Genomic DNA, 20361 nt, shown 5'->3' on the forward strand with positions numbered 1-20361 from the left:
TGTATATGTGCACTGGAAGCTTCAGTACCAAGAAAAATTCCTTGTGGGTGCAAGCACACTTGGCAATAAAGCTCTTTCTGATTCTGATTCTGATTCTGATTGAGGATTGTGCAATCGCCTGACTGTGCGGGCTGGCTATCTCCTCTGGCCGCCGCCTATTGAATTCCATTGGTTTGTAAGCATCTTGTATGTATGTATGTATGTTTAGATGTGGGTAACGTATGGTTTTATGTTTGATTATTTGGTTTTCTTCTTTTTGTTCATTCGGTCTTATTTTCAATCACTGCAAACCTGAGTGAACTTGGTTTATTTCAATGTTAACTTGTTTTCATGTGGTACTGTGAGTCCTAATTATGTCAAGTGGTTTAGATCCTTGAATTATTTGACTTGTCTCATTTTTTGGATTGTTTTCATATGTTTTGTGTTTCCCATTTTTGTCTTTGTTGCAGGAGCTGGGGGTTTCTGGAGGGTGAAGGCAAAGCTGCCATTCGTGTGGTGTTCACACCTAGTGCTGTGTGTCTTCTGGCATGTAACCCTTCACGTGTGCGTTTGGGTATTTGTAGTGGATTATTTGGGGGGGGGGGGGGGGGGGGGGGGTTGTTTTCCAATTTGGCAGCTGGCCCGGACCTCCAGAAACCTCTGCTCTTGGTTAATTTGTTTTCTTTAAATTGAGTTTGTTATTTACTCTGTGTGTATGAGTAGATGCCAATTGATGGTGTTCATTTATTATAATGCCAATGTAGGAGTTTTTAACTTTGAAATTTCTAGCTATTTATTATTCAACATTGACGAACAAAACAAACTTTTCTACTTCTATGTACACGACTCTCAAAACGAACCTGTGTGCCCTTAGGGCTATTAGTTCCCCGGTTCTCCGGGGTGGCGTAGTCGATCATATATTGCCATTTCTGGCGTCTCTCTAGTGTAGAGTGTGGTAAACACCCCTCAACTTCCTCTACTCTCTCGTACCGCAACGCTACAAATGCATTCATTTTCCTCTGTCCATTTCTGAGAATCACTTTGCTGATTTTAAGCTGATTTCCTCTTCCTCCTGGGTGTGACGTCTCTCATTGGTGTATGAAGGTCACGTGATCACACTGTGATGAGGCTGTCAGAGATTCACAAGTTTGGTTTTCTCACCTACAAAAGAGGAAACTGCATTTTTGACCATGTTTATAGACATGATCATTCAAGAAGAACAAGGCCACGGACTGAATAAAAAGCTTAGTAGTTTTCATGATAAACGCATTGAGATTAATCAATTCTGCTTTATCGTTATGTTTTAAGTTATTTATTTAACTTCCAGATTGCTATTAATAAATCAGTAAATTGGAGGTTTGTCAAATGCACATTTGGCGATGCTGGAGATGAAATGTGTTTTTTGACGTCACTGCCACTGCAATTCCTTCCAGTGTTTTACAATCCCGGATCCAGCAGTTTCCATACCAGGATAGTTGGTCACCGATCCCTATATGTAGCCTTGTGTTTGCTGTGTTCATTGTCTGACCGTTCTGGTGTTCATGTCTTGACGTCTTGCTTTCATCAGCACTTCTCTAGTCTACTATTCCTGCTTGTGTCTGGATTACTTACTGCCTGACTGTGTCTGTATTGCGTCGAGATCAATGATACTTCCTCTACTCGATCTGCACTAGTTGAGGTGTCATAAGCTCATATTAAAATATAAGGTGTTAATCACGTGTCATTCAGTGTGTGAAAACGCCAACACTGGTTTCATCCTGATCATTTGTAGTGCTGTCACTGGTCACGGGTGTTGGTGAAACGGGTAAGAGCATGATTTTATAACTAACGGGTAAGAGCATGATTTTATAACTGTTCTGTTAAATATCTTAAGTGTGGGGGATTTATGGGAGATTGGTTGGGGCTAGTTGTCACAGGGCTGTGTCTCAGTAACTATATGGTTTAAAATCAAAAGTCCAATAGCATAAATTTGTTTTCTCAAGCAATGTTTTGTTGGCGAAAAACAAATTGATAAATCATTTTTAATATTTTACTCAACAGATAACTATATAATGAAGATAGATTATAAAGACTTATATATTAATGTGGCTTTTAATAATAAACCTGCATATTCACTGAGTGACAACACGCGCCAGAGTATGTTTTGTAAACATTAGCAATGCACTGATACAAAAGTCAACTAAGGTGCTTTATAGCAGTTTCTCAGTATGAAATTAAAGGCCATCGTTCGGACTGTGTCCTACTGTCTATGATGGGCTGTCAATCAAAACGAGGAAGTGAAAGACGTTGGACAGTTACAAACTCATGCAGTACAAAAATGACTGTTGCTGTCATGTTCTTTGATAAGTAAAGTAGTATTTGTTGTTATGTTTCATGCTGACATTAAAGCTGAAAATAAGCCACTATATTTGTTGCAGATGTTGCTATGGTGATGTCAGTCAGAATGGCTCCTCCTCTTCCTCTGATCTTTCTGCTCATGATTCACGGTGAGTCTCTGCAACCCTTGCTCAGGAATTTTTGCATTCTGCAGTTTTTATGCACAAACTGCTGCTAATTTGTTCAGGATTAACTTTTTTAGGGGTTTTTAGTCAGAAAGAGGGTGTGATTTACAGTCCTTCACACATCTGTGCAGTAAATGACTCAACAGTGATAATGAGCTGCACTTATACATACCCTACTGGACGTCAGATCAAGAAAGTGTTCTGGACCAAAACACTGGTAAAAGATAATGGAGAACATCCAGATCTGTCTGAGGACCCTGAATACAGTCAGAGGCTTCAGTATCTGGGAGATAAACAGCAGAACTGCACCATCAGACTGAGTCATGTGACACTGAAGGATTCACACATGTACTATTTCAGATTCCTCACTGATGAACCTAATGTGAAATGGATTGGTGCTCCAGGAGTGACTCTTAATGTCACAGGTGACTTTGGTGAGGTTAATCTCTTCTTCTGTGCATTATGTTGAATAATAATCAGTGTATGACAGCAGCACTAGATATAATGTGTGTGTTGTGTTCAGATCTTCAGGTGGAGTCTCCTGAGAGAGTGACAGAGGGAGATTCAGTCAATCTGAGATGTAAAAGCAGCTGCACTCTGACTGACAGAGCAACATTCATCTGGTACAGAAACTCACAGCCATTAACTGAGAGAAGAGACAGAAACAATGAACTCCTGCTGCAGTCAGTCAGAAGAGAGGATTCAGGCAGATATAGCTGTGCTGTAGACGGACACACTCACATCTCTCCTGCTGTTCAGCTCAATGTCATGTGTGAGTACAGATTAATTTATTCCTTTTAAGATTAGGAGATTGTGTTTGAATTAGATGATTTAAGGTTTTCATTTTTGTACTTTTTAGACCCTCCCAGGAACGTCTCAGTGTTGATGAGTGGATCTGGTGTAATAGTGGAGGGAGATTCAGTGACTCTGAACTGCATCAGTGACTCAAACCCTCCTGCTCTGAACTTCAGCTGGTTTAAGGAGAATGAAACCTCAGCTGTTGGATCTGGAAAGAGTTTCAGTGCACTACAGAGTGGACGCTTCTACTGTCAGGCTCACAATCAACATGGATCTCAGAGATCAGACGCTGTAACTGTCACTGTTAAAGGTAGAGCGGCTCATATACTCACATTACTCTTTCTAAAGTGAAGCAAATTATTTAAATTTTTTTTTGATGTTTTATACATTTGTGCTATTAGGAAGTCTGGTGATATACATATCCATAGGAGTGATTTGTGGAGCTGCAGTGATCATCATGATGCTGTTTTGGTAAGACGTGTGTCTGTGGTCTTGTGTGTGTGAATGAGTCAGAAGCAGGGCCGGCGCTCCGCACACGCACATCACGCACTGCGCGTAGGGCACCAAGTGCTTGGGGGGGCACCAAAAAATCTGGGTCGTGAAAAATCATCACAATAGGGTACTAGTATAAATAAAAAAATAAAATATGTCTAAAGCATGTTAATATTGGGTTTAAGTGGTCGTTTAATGAGGCCTATTATATGTTGATCCGACAAAATTTATGTGTGTATTTAAGTGGTCCAGTGGTAGAATTTTTGCCAAGCGTGTCAGAGGTTCTGAGTTCTAATCCGCACTCATATCGTTTTTTTTTTTTTTTTTTTTCATCAAAACCGATTATGTTTTTTAGTGGTTGTATATCAGGCAGGGACACTTTTTGTGCTTTTTGTTTTCTAATTGTACCGGAGCGAATAGAGTGTCTCTCCACAACGGATTGAAACGCGCGTCTGAGTGAAGGCTGTGCGCGAGCCAGAAACAAACATAGTATCCGCGCCACTGATCGCTCGGCAACGAGCACTTTGATCAGTTGATTTAAAAAAACAACACATTTCAGCGCTAGATCGACTCTTATTTAAAAAACGAATGAAATGAATGCTCTGCTGGTTAACTGGAGATGTTTTGTTTGTTTGTATTGGTACATTCGTTCCGCGAGATGTTTCAAAAGTGGTGGGGACATGTCCTACCCGCAAATTACGCCTATGCGTATGCATGTCCAGGGGCGTCGCTATAGTAGTGCAAAAGATCCGGGGCTTTAGCCCTGCATGGCTAAAATCTTCTTTTTTTCTTTTTTTTTTACTTTGAAACTGCAATTAGAAGAAAAAAAAAACCCACAATCTCAGTGTTTGTATATTTTCATATTCACAGAGTTGTCAAATTATGTACAGAATTATTATATTGTGCCTGACCTTTGCACTTTTAACTTTCTGTGTTTACATTGTTCAGTTCCAAATCTGTGTTTTTAGTAATTGTGGTGGTATTTGGTATTTATAATTTTAATCTTATTAAGGTCGATTAATTGTCGATAATAATTTAATAGGTAAAAATGAAGCAAGCCTGCAGTAGTTACGTTTTCTAAATGTATTAATGTATTCAAGCCATTAAATGGATTAGGTTGGCTACGTTTATTTCAAAACATATTTAACCAGAGATAAAAAAACTCTTCAAACAAGTGATTTTACTGAACATAAGATGTTTCTTATGTGTTTCACTGTGTGCTCCTATTCTATGATGCATATTAAATAAAGACCTGTTAATCTGAGCGACAAACCAATCTTAGTGTGCTCCTGCTGTAAAACAGTGTCTTATTGGTCTCTACTAGGCTTGCTGTGATTGTCGGTGTTACCGTTGTTTAGCCACAACAGTTACATCACTTGCCCATAGCAGCACCGCCCCCCATGTCGTTTTGATGTTTTATAGTTAAAATCATTTAGTTTAGTTAGAGAACAGACTGTCACAGTTCTGTTCTGTCTGAGTGTTTTTGTCACTGGTCATATGTTTTCCTTTGTTCTGTTTTCCCGCCACTCCTTGGTTTCCATGGTTACCCTCATTAGTTAATTTGTATCACCTGGTTTCTCGTTAGTCTTGTCAGCTGTGTCTTGTTTCCCTGATCTGTTCTCCCTTGTATTTAAGCCCTGAGTGTTTCAGTCTTCACTTGTCGGTCAATGTTGAATGTTAGGTTTTCTTTGTTCTGAGCACACGCTCCCTTTTGTTTGTATTTGTTTAATATTGAGAATTAAAACCTTGGAATTCATAATCTTCGTGTTCGTCTCCTACTTCATCCACCCAAGAAGCCTGACAGATTGACCGACCAAAAAGATGAGCTGGGAGCTCGCTGGACAGATCGCGGCTTTGGCTCGGGATAGCCGCGATCTGTTCCAATTCACCTGGGGGTTTGTCCCTCTTGCTGCCTCCTGCGCGCTGGATGACGAAATAATCAAGGCGTGTTACCGACTTGGGGCGAAGGAAGTCGACCCGAGGGAGCTTCCAGATCTCTCCGGTCAGGACTGGAGAGAGGCACTCTCCTGTTGTCTGGAGAGCTTCCTCTCGTGGCACGCCATGTCGCCGTCTGCACTTCACGCCAGTCCAGCCGAGCCTGCACTTCACGCCAGATCTGCCGAGACCAAGGCAGTAAGCGTCGTGCCCGCCGCGCCTGTGACTGACAGCGATCTTCCTCCTCTCATTGGCCCTGAGGAGCCAAAGCCTTCACCGCTGGTTCCGAGTCCAGTTCCGAGTCCAGCCGAGCCCGCACTTCACGTCAGATCTGCCGAAGACAAGGCAGTTCGCGTCATGCCCGCCGAGCCTGAGACAGTTGTTGGCCCAGAGAGGCCAGATCCTGTCCTGAGTCCTGTCCTGAGTCCTGTCCTGAGTCCAATTCCAAGTCTAGAAGAGCCAGAGCCAGTCGCCTGCCCGCCAGAGCCAGAGCCAGTCGCCTGCCCGCCAGAGCCAGAGCCAGTCGCCTGCCCGCCAGAGCCAGAGCCAGTCGCCTGCCCGCCAGAGCCAGAGCCAGTCGCCTGCCCGCCAGAGCCAGTCGCCTGCCCGCCAGAGCCAGTCGCCTGCCCGCCAGAGCCAGAGCCAGTCGCCTGCCCGCCAGAGCCAGAGCCAGTCGCCTGCCCGACAGAGACTTCTTCTCCGCTGGTTCCGTCCAGCTCAGAGCCCTCTTCGCCGCTGGTTCCGCCCAGCACCAAGCCCTCACCGCTGGTTCCGCCCAGCACCAAGCCCTCACCGCTGGATTCGCCCAGCACCAAGCCCTCACCGCTGGATCTGCCCAGCACAAAGCCCTCACCGCTGGATCTGCCCAGCACAAAGCCCTCACCGCTGGATCTGCCCAGCACCGAGCCCTCATCGCTGCACAGCACCGAACCCTCATTACTGCCCTGCACCGAGTCCTCATCGCTGTCCAGCACCGAGCCCTTTCTGGTACCCGGGACTTTCCCCAAGTATTTTTTGGGGGGGGGCCAAAGGGCTCCGTCCTGGCCACTTGAGGGGCCACGGTCACCCGAAGGGTCTTCTCCGCCGTGGCCACCCGAAGGGTCCTCACCGCCGTGGCCACCCGAAGGGTCTTCTCCGCCGTGGCCACCCGAAGGGTCCTCACCGCCTTGGCCACCCGAAGGGTCTTCTCCGCCGTGGCCACCCGAAGGGTCCTCACCGCCTTGGCCACCCGAAGGGTCTTCTCCGCCTTGTCCACCCGAAGGGTCCGCACCGCCATGGCCACCCGAAGGGTCCGCACCGCCATGGCCGCCAGAGGGGTCCGCACCGCCATGGCCGCCAGAGGGGTCTCCGCCATGTCCACGCCCTCAGTCTGCTCCGCCCTGGAGACTTCCTGCCATGTCTCCCCCGTCAGCCTCCAGGGCGCCCACCCTCCCACCCCTTTGGTCTTTCTACGGCGCGAGGACGCGCCTACCGGGAGGGGGGAGTTATGTCACAGTTCTGTTCTGTCTGAGTGTTTTTGTCACTGGTCATATGTTTTCCTTTGTTCTGTTTTCCCGCCACTCCTTGGTTTCCATGGTTACCCTCATTAGTTAATTTGTATCACCTGGTTTCTCGTTAGTCTTGTCAGCTGTGTCTTGTTTCCCTGATCTGTTCTCCCTTGTATTTAAGCCCTGAGTGTTTCAGTCTTCACTTGTCGGTCAATGTTGAATGTTAGGTTTTCTTTGTTCTGAGCACACGCTCCCTTTTGTTTGTATTTGTTTAATATTGAGAATTAAAACCTTGGAATTCATAATCTTCGTGTTCGTCTCCTACTTCATCCACCCAAGAAGCCTGACACAGACACTACAATTAAAAACTGAACGTGTCTTCTCAATGCAGCGTGAGCCGAACGAGAATCTCAGCCCAGATCAGCAGCAGGAGTCATTTATCACGAGAGTGAGGAGCTGACTGACAAGATGATGGCGGAAGATTTGGTTTCAAAGCGAAATGTAAAAGCGCCTATTTGGCAATATTTAGGATTTAAAGGAACACGCCGACTTTTTGGGACTTTAGCTTATTCACCGTATCCCCCAGAGTTAGATAAGTCCATGCATACCCTTCTCATCTCTGTGCGTGCCGTAACTCTGTCTGACGCACCCACCGCTAGCCTAGCTTAGCACAAAGACTGGAGGTAAACGGCTCCAGCTAGCATACTGCTCCCAATAAGTGACAAAATAACGCCAACATTTTCCTATTTACATGTATAATCACAGCTTGTACGAATAACAAGGTCACATGAGACATCTTCTAACTGTATACATACTGGGAACTATATTCTCAGAAGGCGAAGCACTGCTACTTGGGCAGAGTGATTTACTCCAACTCTGAACGAACTCTCTGCTCCTCACCACAGGGCTTCTCAGGTGCTGCGGGCAAATCACTCCGCCAATCAATCAATCAGAGGTTCTGATTCCGGAAAATCACTGGCAGTGTGAATTAGTGTTGTCAAAAATATCGATATTTAGATAAATATCGATACTGAAATATCTGAACGGTACCAATACTAATTTCCCGAAGTATCGATACTAGCCGAGCTGTCACTTTCACTTCTCTCCAAAGGCGCGTTGACAAACATCACACGCGCACTTGTCTCATTCACTCTGGTTAAATAGCAAAAGTGAAGTAAATGGGGCCGATCACACCTGACACGTTTTTTGCAGTGAGAGGCGCCTATTTTCAATTGGTTTCCAGCGAGCGTTCTGCGTGCTGTTTATGCGCCTGCTGCGCCTCGCGGGTCTTCCGTTTTAGTGATGAAAACTAGTTGCTTGAACGCCCGGAGAGTGCGATGATTGAGGATAAACTTGTGGTGCTCTCGCGGGTTACCAGGAGCTTAACGACTTCACGAACCGTAACTACCACAATGTTAACAAAGTAAACAAAGTTAATAAAAGGCTGATTTGACGTGTACTTGACTGACAGGACAGCTGTTTCAGTGGTTGCCTAGCAACATAAAAAACGCAGTGCACTGCTCGTTCTGTATAAATCTGTATTTTATTTATACGCGTTCCTACTTTAAATAACAGCCGCGCCTAAAAAGAATTGCAGTTTGAATTTTATTACACTTAAGTCCAACAGCAGTTTCGATTCCTCCCATTGTCGGATTATTTGCGTTTGCTGTGCTAATTTCTGGGCTGAGACAGCTGTCCTCACTCAGCGGTGAAAGCATTATATCTATTTTGCGCGCTGTCGTGGAAGCGTCAGCGGAAACATTCAGCTCTCGTGTTCAGCCTCCTCGTGTGAAGACCGACTCGGGTAAAGACCATCGACTCTACCTGTGTGACTCCACCGAGCAAGGACACCAGGAAGGCACTTAAGTATCTTCTTCTCTCTTTCCTTTCACACTTTTTTCTTATTTACCCTTACTCAACATGTGCTTTCAATACATTCCTGTTGTCTCTCGACAACGCTTTTTCATCACGCGCAGAAGGCAGCGCAATACTGCTAATCTGCGTCCCATTCTCTCATCCTCACACACACCTCTCTCTTTTTGTGGGTCTATGGAATTGTCAGTCAGCAGTCAATAAAGCTGACTTTATTCCAGCCTTTGCATCTCAATCTACTCTTAATATCTTGGGCTTGACTGAGACCTGGATTCGTCCAGAAGACTCAGCAACCCCTGCTGCTCTCTCTAACAATTTCTCTTTCTCTCACACCCCTCGCCAGTCTGGGCTTCTCATTTCTAACAATTGGCACTCTCTTCTCTATGCAACAACAACTTGTTTGAATATCATGCTATTACACTTACAACTCCCAATAAGATCCATATTGTAGTAATTTATCGCCCCCCAGGTCAGCTGGGAAGCTTTGTAGACAAGCTGGATGTGCTGCTGTCCCTGAGGACGGCACCCCACTTGTAGTCTTTGGTGACTTCAACATTCATCTCGAGAAGCCGTATGCAACAGACTTCAACTCTCTCCTAGCCTCTTTCGATCTCAAACGACTCATCAACACAGGTACTCACAAATCAGGCAACCAACTGGACCTGGTTTACACACGCAACTTCATCACAGACAATATTTTGGTGAGACCTCTCCATGTTTCAGATAATTTCCTCATTACTTTCAATCTACAACTTCCTACCCGTGCACCACCAACCCCCCTACCAGTCACTTTCAGACGAAACCTGCGCACACTTTCTCCCGCCCATCTATCCTCTGCTGTGTCATCTTCTCTTCCCTCACCCACACAATTCTCATCTCTGGATGTGAATGCTGCAACGGATACCTTATGCTCCATTCTAACTTCTTCTCTAGACAATATCTGCCCCCTCTCCTCCAGGCCTGCACGTGCTACTCCCTCTAACCCCTGGTTACCTGAGGTTCTTCGTGAACACCGGACCGAACTCAGGGCAGCGGAGAGGAAATGGCGCAAATCAAAAGACACATCTGACCTGAGTATGTATAAATCTCTCCTCTCTTCCTTTTCTGTGCATGTTCATGCTGCAAATTTCCACAACAAGATCAACAGCTCCTCTAACACACGATCACTCTTCAAGACATTCAACTCTCTCCTCTGTCCACCTCCACCCGCCTCCTCTTTAACTGCTGATGATTTTGCTAACTTCTTCACCTACAAAACAACAACCATCAGCAGTCAGTTCTCAGGGCAAAACACACACAAAAACCCAGACCGACCCCTCCCACAGCCAATAACCCTCTCTCCTCCTTCTCTCCGCTAACCGAGGAAGAAGTATCTGAACTTATCCTCTCAAGTTATCCAACCACCTGCCCTCAAGACCCCATCCCCTCACACCTTCTACAAGCCATCTCTCCCACACTTCTACCAGCACTCACACACATCATCAACTCATCCCTCCATACTGGTACTTTCCCTACTGCGTTCAAGCAGGCTCGGGTAACTCCACTGCTTAAAAAACCAACACTAAATACATAATTTGTAGAGAATTACAGACCTGTCTCTCTCCTACCATTCATTGCGAAAACACTTGAACCAAGTTTTCAACCAAGTAACATCCTTCTTGTCTCTAAACAACCAGCTGGATGTCAACCAATCCAGCTTCAAGAAAGGACACTCAACTGAGACTGCATTACTGTCGGTCACAGAAGCTCTACAGATCGCAAAAGCTGCTTCGAAATCTTCAGTTCTCATTCTCCTGGATCTGTCTGCTGCCTTCGACACTGTGAATCATCAGATCCTTATGTCCACCCTCTCATCACTGGGCATCACAGGAACTTCCCTCCACTGGTTTGAATCCTATCTCACAGGTAGGTCCTTCAGGGTTGCATGGAGAAGCAAGGTATCCAAAGCACATCAACTGACCACAGGGGTTCCTCAGGGTTCAGTTCTTGGACCCCTCCTCTTCTCTGTCTACACCACATCACTGGGACACATCATACATGCACATGGTTTCTCTTACCATTTCTATGCTGATGACACACAGCTCTTCCTCTCATTTCAACCAGATGATCCCACAGTAGCTCCACGGATCTCAAGCTGTCTGGCAGACATCTTGGCATGGATGAAGGAACATCACCTGCAGCTCAACCTGGCAAAGACTGAGCTTCTCGCCCACCCTGCCAATCCATCTCTACAGCACGACTTCACTATCCAGCTAGATTCATCATCAATCTTGTCAGGAATCTTGGAGTAATATTGGATGACCAGCTGACCTTCACAGACCACATTTCAAAGACAGCTCGATCATGCAAGTTTGCACTGCACAACATCAGGAAGATCAGGCCTTTCCTAACTGAGCATGAAACACAACTTCTCGTCCAGGCCCTGGTCATTTCTAGGCTTGCTTACTGCAATGCTCTTCTGGCTGGACTTCCATCATGCGCAACTAAACCTCTACAAATGATTCAGAATGCTGCAGCTCGTCTTGTCTTCAACGAGCCAAAAAGGGCCCACGTCACTCCTCTGTTCATCTCTCTGCACTGGCTACCACTCGCTGCTCGCATCAAGTTCAAGGCATTGACGCTTGCTTACAGATCTATCACAGGCTCAGCTCCCTCCTACTTTCACTCACTCCTACAAACCTACATCCCTACCAGAAGCCTACGATCGGTCAACGAGCGACGTCTCGTGGTTCCATCACAGAAAGCCACAAAATCACTTTCCAGAACATTCTCATTCATGGTTCCATGCTGGTGGAATGACCTCCCCACCCTCATCCGGAATGCAGAATCCCTGACAACATTCAGAAGACAGCTGAAAACCCATCTCTTCCGTGAACACTTAACCTCATAATTTTTTTTTTATAATAATTCTTTCCTTTTCCTTTAATCCTCCCTTATCAGGCTTATGCTACTCTGACCAATGCCTGAACTTCATATTTTGAGCACTTCTTGCGTTATTTTTGTCTCTTCACGATGACTCGCTTAATTTAGTCCTAATTTGTAAGTCGCTTTGGACAAAAGCGTCTGCTAAATAACTAAATGTAAATGTAATTGTGTCAAATCACTGTCTTTAAAGGGGAACCAGGTGGATGAAAAAGAGAAAAGACACACAGGAGTCTCAGGTGAGAATAATGATCAGAAGTTGATATGGTATCTAAATGAATTGGTATCTAAAAGATTGAAAGTCTGAATGTAGTAGTGACTTTTTCTAGTGAATTGTTTATAGACATTATTTATTTTCTCTTTATTCTGTTTTTTCTTTAATGGCAAAGATGAATCATTCCAGACCACATCATGACAGACGCAACGGTTATGATGTTGAATTGAGTGATGCTGTGTATGAGAATGTAACGGTAAGTGTTTCCTACAAAAGACTAAACTCTCTTCACCTTTAGCCAAAAGGAATTAAACACTCAAACACTCAATGTCAATCAGTGTTCATTCGTTCAGTCGTTGTTTTATTTAATGTTGAAAGTAGAAAAATGAGAAAACAGTTCCTTTTTCATTTTATAATTTTTTCCAAAAAAAACAAAAACAAGAATTCAGCTTGATTTTTCGTTCTGAGGTAGAAAAATTTATAATCAGCTTGAATATTCAATTTCTACACATTCCTCTGATTTGTCAGCCAAAGATCAAACTGATCCGTCATCAGTTCTTCCTCAGTTCTGCACTGCAGAATAAGAGTCCTCCGCTGCTGCTGCTGATGTGCGGATTCTTATCTTGTTTATTGCAACTACATTTCATCTTTTTCTCATCAAACAACCAGACTAACGAATGGCTCGACACAACCCGTACCGGGGAAGAGCCTAGACATGGCTTTACAATAATTAGAAAAAATAAAATAAAATGAAAATAATTAGCTATTTTCCTATATTTTCCAGACTGTAAAGTTGCGTTTTTTATCATGAAGCATGCTGTGATTTATTCCTAAGTGACTTAGGCCTATATAATACATTTTACTTCAAATAATCTAAATGTTGACTTTCAAAAGTAGGCACACCAAGAAGACTATTCACTGTATTTTGGTTAATTTTTGGTGTGCGCCAGAAGGATGTTCAAGGAGACAGAGACGCGCTAAAGCAGCACACCATGTTGTTTTCTTAATTTTTCAAAGGTATTTTGTACATTTTTGTAGTCATTTTGAATGTACACAAATAAAAATATACATTTGACTGTTTCAAATGACAGAGATTTAAACAACAGAGTATTAAAGGCACACTATGCAGTTTTCGTTTTTCTCAAACAGCGACCCCTAGAGTCGCTGTGGAGTAACTGTATTTAACGTTACTATCATAAATACCACTCACGCAGAGCCGTCGGTTTCTTTTCCTTGACTCTTCCGACCGTGCTTTCTTCATTTTCTTCGTCGACTCTACCATGATTCACATCTGAAATGCGTGCTAGTGTCTTCCATAGAGGCTGCTTCATATGTTGTTGATGTGAATGAATGAATGAATGAATGAATGAATGAATGAATGAATGAGGCATTTGAATGAATGAATGAGGCATTTCTCGCGAAATTTGTCGGGGCGCCACCTCTCAAACCTGTATTGCTGGTTTTGCCAGTGGCCCCTCCCTGCTTTGCTATCGGGATGATTTGCCCTACTACGAGTTTGTTTACCATCGAAATAATTTCGAAGCTGTTATATTAAGGATTTGTACTATACAAATCTTGCATAGTGTGCCTTTAAGTTAGTCCCCCTGCTGAGGAACAAATCCAAGTGATGGCACCGGCACATCGCGCGCTCACACAACATATTATCAGTTCATTTCTGGCATTGCTAACTTGACATCACAGCCTGTTCATTATTAAAATAAAACAGTCAACCAAACATATAAAAAGTTATTCTGCTTAATTTCTACAATATAAAGGCTGTGCCCGATCAGTCATAACTTGCTGTTATTCCAAACTCATTTCCTTTGAAGATGCTGATTTAGCCTTTGTGTATATTAGGACTCGACTGAAGTACGAAGCCTTCTTTACATTAATAGTAATATGTTACATTGCAAATATGGAAACGTTGGACCGAATGACCCAACGTCGGTACAGTTTCAGTTTAGATTCAAATAAATTTGTTTAGGCTTGGCATTTAAAATAGGCTAAATGTTGTTTGTAATAAAGGGCACAATAGGCTATTTTTATAGGCTACTATGTATATTTTTATTATACGCTACTTATTTTAAAGCCATGTCTAGGCTCTTCCCCGGTACGGGTTGTGTCGAGCCATTCGTTAGTCTGGTTGTTTGATGAGAAAAAGATTAAATGTAGTTGCAATAAAACGAGATAAGAATCCGCACATCATCAGCAGCAGCGGAGGACTCTTATTCTGCAGTGCAGAACTGAGGAAGAAATGATGACAGATTAGTTTGATCTTTGGCTGACAAATCAGAGGAAAGGGGCGTTTCATTCCCGCCCACGTGTAGAAATCGAATATTCAAGCTGTTTATAATACATTTTTCTACCTCAGAACAAAAAACGAACAATCAAGCTGAATTCTTGTTTTTCGTTCTTTTGGAAAAAACGAAAAAGCTTTTCTCATAAATAAAAAAACAAATGATACACGGATTAATGTCATTGTGGAAATGTCTATATTGACTAAGAATTTGGAAATTTAAACAACACACTCATGTTTTTACTTTGTCTTCATTCATAAAGGCTGCTCAACTTGATGATTGTAAACCCGAACTGGACTCGTCTCTGTATGAAAATATTCCAGTAAGTAAGAATACCCACTAGATAGAGACAAAACCCAATCTATTAGCCTTTCCTCTTGACACATGTTGTTGATGCTTTTATTTAAATATTTCAGTATTAAACTTTCTTTCTTTCTTATTCAGACTAACAAGAAGAGGATGTAGTGTAATATGACGTATAACTGAAGTATATTAAGGATAATTGTATAGATGGATGCCTTGGCGAAAATGGAAGTAAAAGGTTAATGAATTGATGCTAAGTTTGTAATCACTGAAGTGTGTTTTTACTTTATGCTTTGTTATCATGTATGAAGCTTACTTCATTTAGAATGTTTTTAACCTTAATCATCAGTATTGTTTATGTTTCAAATGAAAGGCAGAAAATAGGCTCTTGTACAAAGTACATGTCTTCCACACTTTTCTGTCATTCAATACAGCAGATTAACAGCATAATAAATATTAAAGTGCATTACATGCTAGAGAAAAAAAAATCTAGTCAGATTCAGCAAACTCTGAATCAACATGCACCAATGCTATATTTTCTTAATGTCATAATCATTTCTTCAGTAGTATTCATTACTTCAATGAGCTCATTGTATCTGCATTAAATGCTCTACATTGTTTAAATAAAAAAAGAAAAATGTAAGCTGACTGTGATTTTGTATTGCTATTTCTGAAATACATAACTTAGGCTACGTTTACACGGAAACGATCTGAAGAGAAAACGCAAAAGTGATCACTTTTTATTCTGCGATTAGACAAGCGTTATGGGGGGGAATCTGCGTGCATACGGTGACGCAAAAGTGTGTGAAATTCAATGTAGTATGCACTCCAGGCGGCTAGGTGGCAATGTGAAGCACTGATCGGTGCCTTCACTGTCTAGCAGACTTTTGCGTTTTTACCGTTTAGACGGAAACGCGATGGTGGAGCGTTTTTAAGATTTCCACTATGGAGGGTGGTTTCACTTTTTTGCGTTTTTAAGCCCCAAAAACGCCGTCGCCGTCTAAACGAAAGGCACATCTGATAAAATATTTTTACGTTTTCACCCACGAGCGTTCTTGTGTAAACAGGGCCTTAGACCGTTACGTGATAACAGATCACTCTAAATTGTAATATGGACTCATGCACTTTCTGTGAAGCTGCTTTGAACTTATTATTGTGAAAAGCCCTACAAATAAACATGAATTGAATTGAATTGAATCATTTAGCCAAATGAATATAATAAACAAAATACACTCGCTATCTTGCTGTTGTTCGGAACAACAATATTTCAATTAACAAGTCCTTAACTTATGTTTCAACTCGAAGTTAGTTCGTATTCCTTCTACGACGACGAAACTAGTTCCAACTTCTAACAGACGCAACTCATCATGAGTGACTAACCGAAACAGTATAAATGGGTGGAGCGGAGCGACAGATATTCCCCTCCCCGCTTAAAGCGTCCTGTAATCCACCGCTCGAGCTCCACTTCGGGTTTTCAATCTCCCGCTCGGATCGAGACTGCAGCCCGCCAGAGAAAACACGGGCGACATTACTTTAAAAAACACTCTTCCTACAAATACGAGTTGATTATTATCATATTTGTGGCGTTCACGGGAGGAGGAAGAGGAGCACAGCTATGCAGGACGTATTATGAACGGTCAGTTATACAGTGTTATCGTGCAACGGTCATTATTCAGAAATATTATGGGTGAATATCACATTTTGCCAATCACAATCAAGTAAGGTATTCCAGCGACCCCTGTCATAATAAAAGACAAGATGAACTGGCCGTTTTGTATCAGAAAGTCATTTTTTTATTTGAAACCCCATAACGTTTTCCTGAGATGTTGGTTTATGAAATACAATTTGAAGAGTAGTCAGATTTAAATTATAATTACAATATATTATCATATTTCCATAAGAGTGCTACATTTGATCACTAAATTAATGTCAGACATTTTTAAAGACCAAGGAGAAGTTGTTTTCATGGTGAAACCTCCAAACATTTGGTATCTCTGAAAAGTCCTGAATGTGCTCTTTACAGGACACCCAGGTTATGTCATGTGACATGTATGATGTCAGAGAAATTCACTAAAATATAATGTCCACTGCAGTGGACAAAAGTCTATTCCTGGGTCCCAGGAGGTTTATGTTACGTGAGTCAGTGATTTTGTTCTCCATGTCTTTGCACCACCTGCTGGTGACACTTGTTTGCACTTCTTTAGTTATTCAAATTGACAGACGTTTCTTCATCTAATGAGAGAGTGAATGTGTTCACATGAGCAGCAGTGGAGGTGTAAAGTGCTGGTGGAGGTCATGTTCTTGAAGTTTAGAGGAGACTTTTATTGCCAGAATTAATTTAACATGTATTTTACATGCAATTTAACATGCATGCAGTGCAGTAGGCCTTCAGTCTAGTTTATTCCCTCTTGCAGCAGGGGCGTGTCTAGGGGAGGCTGGGATAGGATATAGGATAAGCCCTGCCTCCCATGAGAAATGATCTGTCCTTCTGATGATAAATTAAAAAAGAAAAATGTTTGCTATTTTTTCCGCTAATTCTGACCTAAGGTGATGTCTTGTGTTCTCCTTCAGATCAAGGTTCATAACCAGAACGTTCATTAAAAAAATGTAGCCTATTGCTTTTCTATTGGCCGTTTTGAGTGGAGGTGTGTCAGCCGCGTTTCCACTGTCGGGCCAGGGCCAGTCGTGTTTCCACTAGGGCTGGACCCGAATATTCGAATATTCGAATATTCGTTCGGTGGGTTGGTATTTGATTTGAAAATTTGACATTCGAATATTCGTTTTTTTTTTTTTTTTTTTTTGCACACCTGGGATCCCTCGCGAAACGGTTCTCATTCGCGCTTGAATAAGGCCGGCAACACACTGGCCGCGTGGCGTTAGGGTCTCAGCTGCGTGTCGTGTCCGTTTTTATTTCGGCTCCCATGTTAACAGGTAGGAGTTTGCACACTGCCTGCGTGAGACACGCGTCTCAGGCACGGCTTGAGCCACGCGGAAAACGCTGCATGCTAGAAATAGAACGACGCCTAGTGTTCCTGCAACGGGAGTGTTCTCTGGTTAGAGCACAGAACAGCGGAGTTTGTGTGGACCGAAGTGCATGCCTGAGCTTGTGTTTTGGGTTAAGCTGCGTTGCTTTGACATTGTGGAAAATAGAATAATAGAAACAAAATGTATTAGCCTTTTTACCCATTATTATCAATCTAAATTAATCTCGTTTTTAATTTAACTTAATTTCGTTTTTCTTTATTTCAATTTCGTTTTTTCTTTATTTCAATTTCGTTTTTCTTTATTTCAATTTCGTTTTTCTTTATTTCAATTTCGTTTTTCTTTATTTCAATTTCGTTTTTTCTTTATTTCAATTTCGTTTTTTCTTTATTTCAATTTCGTTTTTTCTTTATTTCAATTTCGTTTTTCTTTCTTTAAATCTACCCTTTACTGTGTCAGTAATTTGTTAGTCAGAAAAGTATTAGACTACCTTAAAAGTATTGCTTAATTTAACAGACCTGTACGTGTGTGTGCGTTTTATATCACTAGTGCAGTGTCCGTTCTCGGAGCAAGTCCTGCCCGCGTGAGGTGCGCCGCTTCCCGCTCGCGCTGTTCTGTAGTTTACTAAAAGTTTATTAATTCTGAATGTGTCACGTCTCTCGTGTCCATCTATATTGCACAAAATGCGCTGCACTTGTGAAGTCGATTGGATGAAATTGGATGATTCTCGAAATAATCAAAATGCCGTTTTACCCGACATACAGACACATAGATTAGAGAGAAGAATATGTTCAGCACCCTCTCTTCGAAGCTTCGAATATTCGATGTTCATTACTACCGAAGCTTCGAAGCTCAAAAAATGGTATTCGGACCAGCCCTAGTTTCCACTGTCACTTCCGGGGCTTGATCGGGTCTTACTCGGGGCCAACGGCCAGGATTTTCTGGCCCGCCGAATACCTTGGGCCAAAGCGGGCCAGCTCGGGCTAGAGGAGTGGTTACGAACACAGGCGGAGTTTACCTGAGTCTGGAGACGGCAGCGCCGGATGATTCTGTCAGCATTAAAGACATTTAAAATAATTTAACTCACTTTCATGTTTGAAGGCCTTCTGTTTGTGATCCGATGTGGATATTCTGATCACCGTATAAGGTAGAAATAGTCTTGTGCGCGGCGCACCGGGTCACGTTGAGAGTAACACACGCGTGCGTCACATCGTTGTAAAAACGTAACCGCATTTATTATTAGCCTATTCAGAAATAGTGTAAAAGACCGGTAAATAAAATACATTTGATTACATTCACGAAAAACGATTAATGTAAAGAAGGCTTCTGTCGAGTCCTAATATACACAAAGGCTAAATCAGCATCTTCAAGAAAAAGAAAAAGTCTGTGCACGCTAACCATTTCCATAGTAACATAGGGCCTACGCTTGAAGATACGCATAGTAAAAAAACAGTGAACGCTTGAAGAAATCAGACAAATCATAATGGCTATCACAATCATGTTTTTATTGTATCTGTCAGTAGCCTACGTCTCGTCTCTTTATACCGGACTATCATAAAATAAAGCAACTTTTTTCCTCTAAAGCTTCCTCTGTTTCTCTGACTGAATATAACTGTACTGGGAGTGGAGAGAGTGCTAAAGCTCCTCAGGTCGTATTGTTGGTGGCATATATTTGTAGAAATGATCATTCTTTCTAAATGTGATGTAAATATGTCCTGACCAAATAAACAGAAACAGCCTCAACTGAATAAGTAAGTGTGTCCTCTTTCTTTTGTGAAATAGACCTAACGGTAATTTATTTCAGTGTGACTAATGTGCATTTTTGACATAAATTAATTCATTATGATCAATGCATCACTTTTTATTGTAAACCTGTGGTAAAACATCGATGCTTGGGTTTTAAATATTCAAGTAAACAACAGAAATGCCAGCAAACGGTGGCACGATCTCGCTGTTTCCAGTGATTTCTTTCTGATTAGTTTATTTTTGTTGATAAAACTTCCATTTGTTGGTGAAAAGATGGGCCAGTGTGATGTTGTTCCAGAGAGGCGTGTTTAAGTGAAGCGCTGTGGAGCAGATTTTGGGCTCGGTGCTCCAGGCCCGAGGCTATTAGCCCTGTTAGCCTGGCACGGCCCGTTTAAAGCCCTGGCTCGCACTAACCAGAGAGCACAGCAGTCACAGTTCACTCTGCTCTGCACACAGACAATATAGATTTTGAATCTATAAAAAAAGTTATGTTGCCTCTGCTAATCATATCATAATTTCAATTCTTATAGTTTCACAAAAATAGCTTTTATCTCCTGACCCCCTGTAGCCTAATATGTTATGTTTCCTTTTATCTAGGCCTACCATTTCCATTTCCATTTATTCATTTTGCAGACACCTTTATCCAAAGCCACTTACAACAAGAATTGCTCGTAGAATAACATTCAAATACTGTTTTCATTCTGTTCAAATGAGCATATTAAACTTTTTTTTTTACCTGGGGCCGTATTCACAAATAATCTTACAAGAGGCTACAAATACACTGCCTTACAAAGGCAAAAGACCTTAACTCGCCAGAGTGTGGAACTGAGAAA

General features: G+C 42.4%; 2 protein-coding genes across 2 annotated transcripts in view; one reads left to right on the forward strand and one right to left on the reverse strand.

Annotated features, from left to right (window-relative positions):
• LOC309493846 (sialoadhesin-like) overlaps nt 1-20361 on the reverse strand; it is a 128619-nt gene that overhangs the window by 26297 nt on the left and 81961 nt on the right. The window lies entirely within an intron of this gene.
• Nucleotides 834-20361, forward strand: part of LOC309493680 (B-cell receptor CD22-like) — a 60313-nt gene continuing 40785 nt past the window's right edge. The window contains exons 1-2 of the mRNA XM_082162876.1: nt 834-1783; nt 2397-2465. Of these exons, the coding sequence (XP_082019002.1) occupies nt 2405-2465 (61 nt within the window). The 5' untranslated portion in view covers nt 834-1783; nt 2397-2404. The remainder of the gene's footprint in view (nt 1784-2396; nt 2466-20361) is intronic.

Source organism: Leuciscus leuciscus (assembly GCF_965113295.1).
Source record: "Leuciscus leuciscus genome assembly, chromosome: 3".
Taxonomy (NCBI): domain Eukaryota; kingdom Metazoa; phylum Chordata; class Actinopteri; order Cypriniformes; family Leuciscidae; genus Leuciscus; species Leuciscus leuciscus.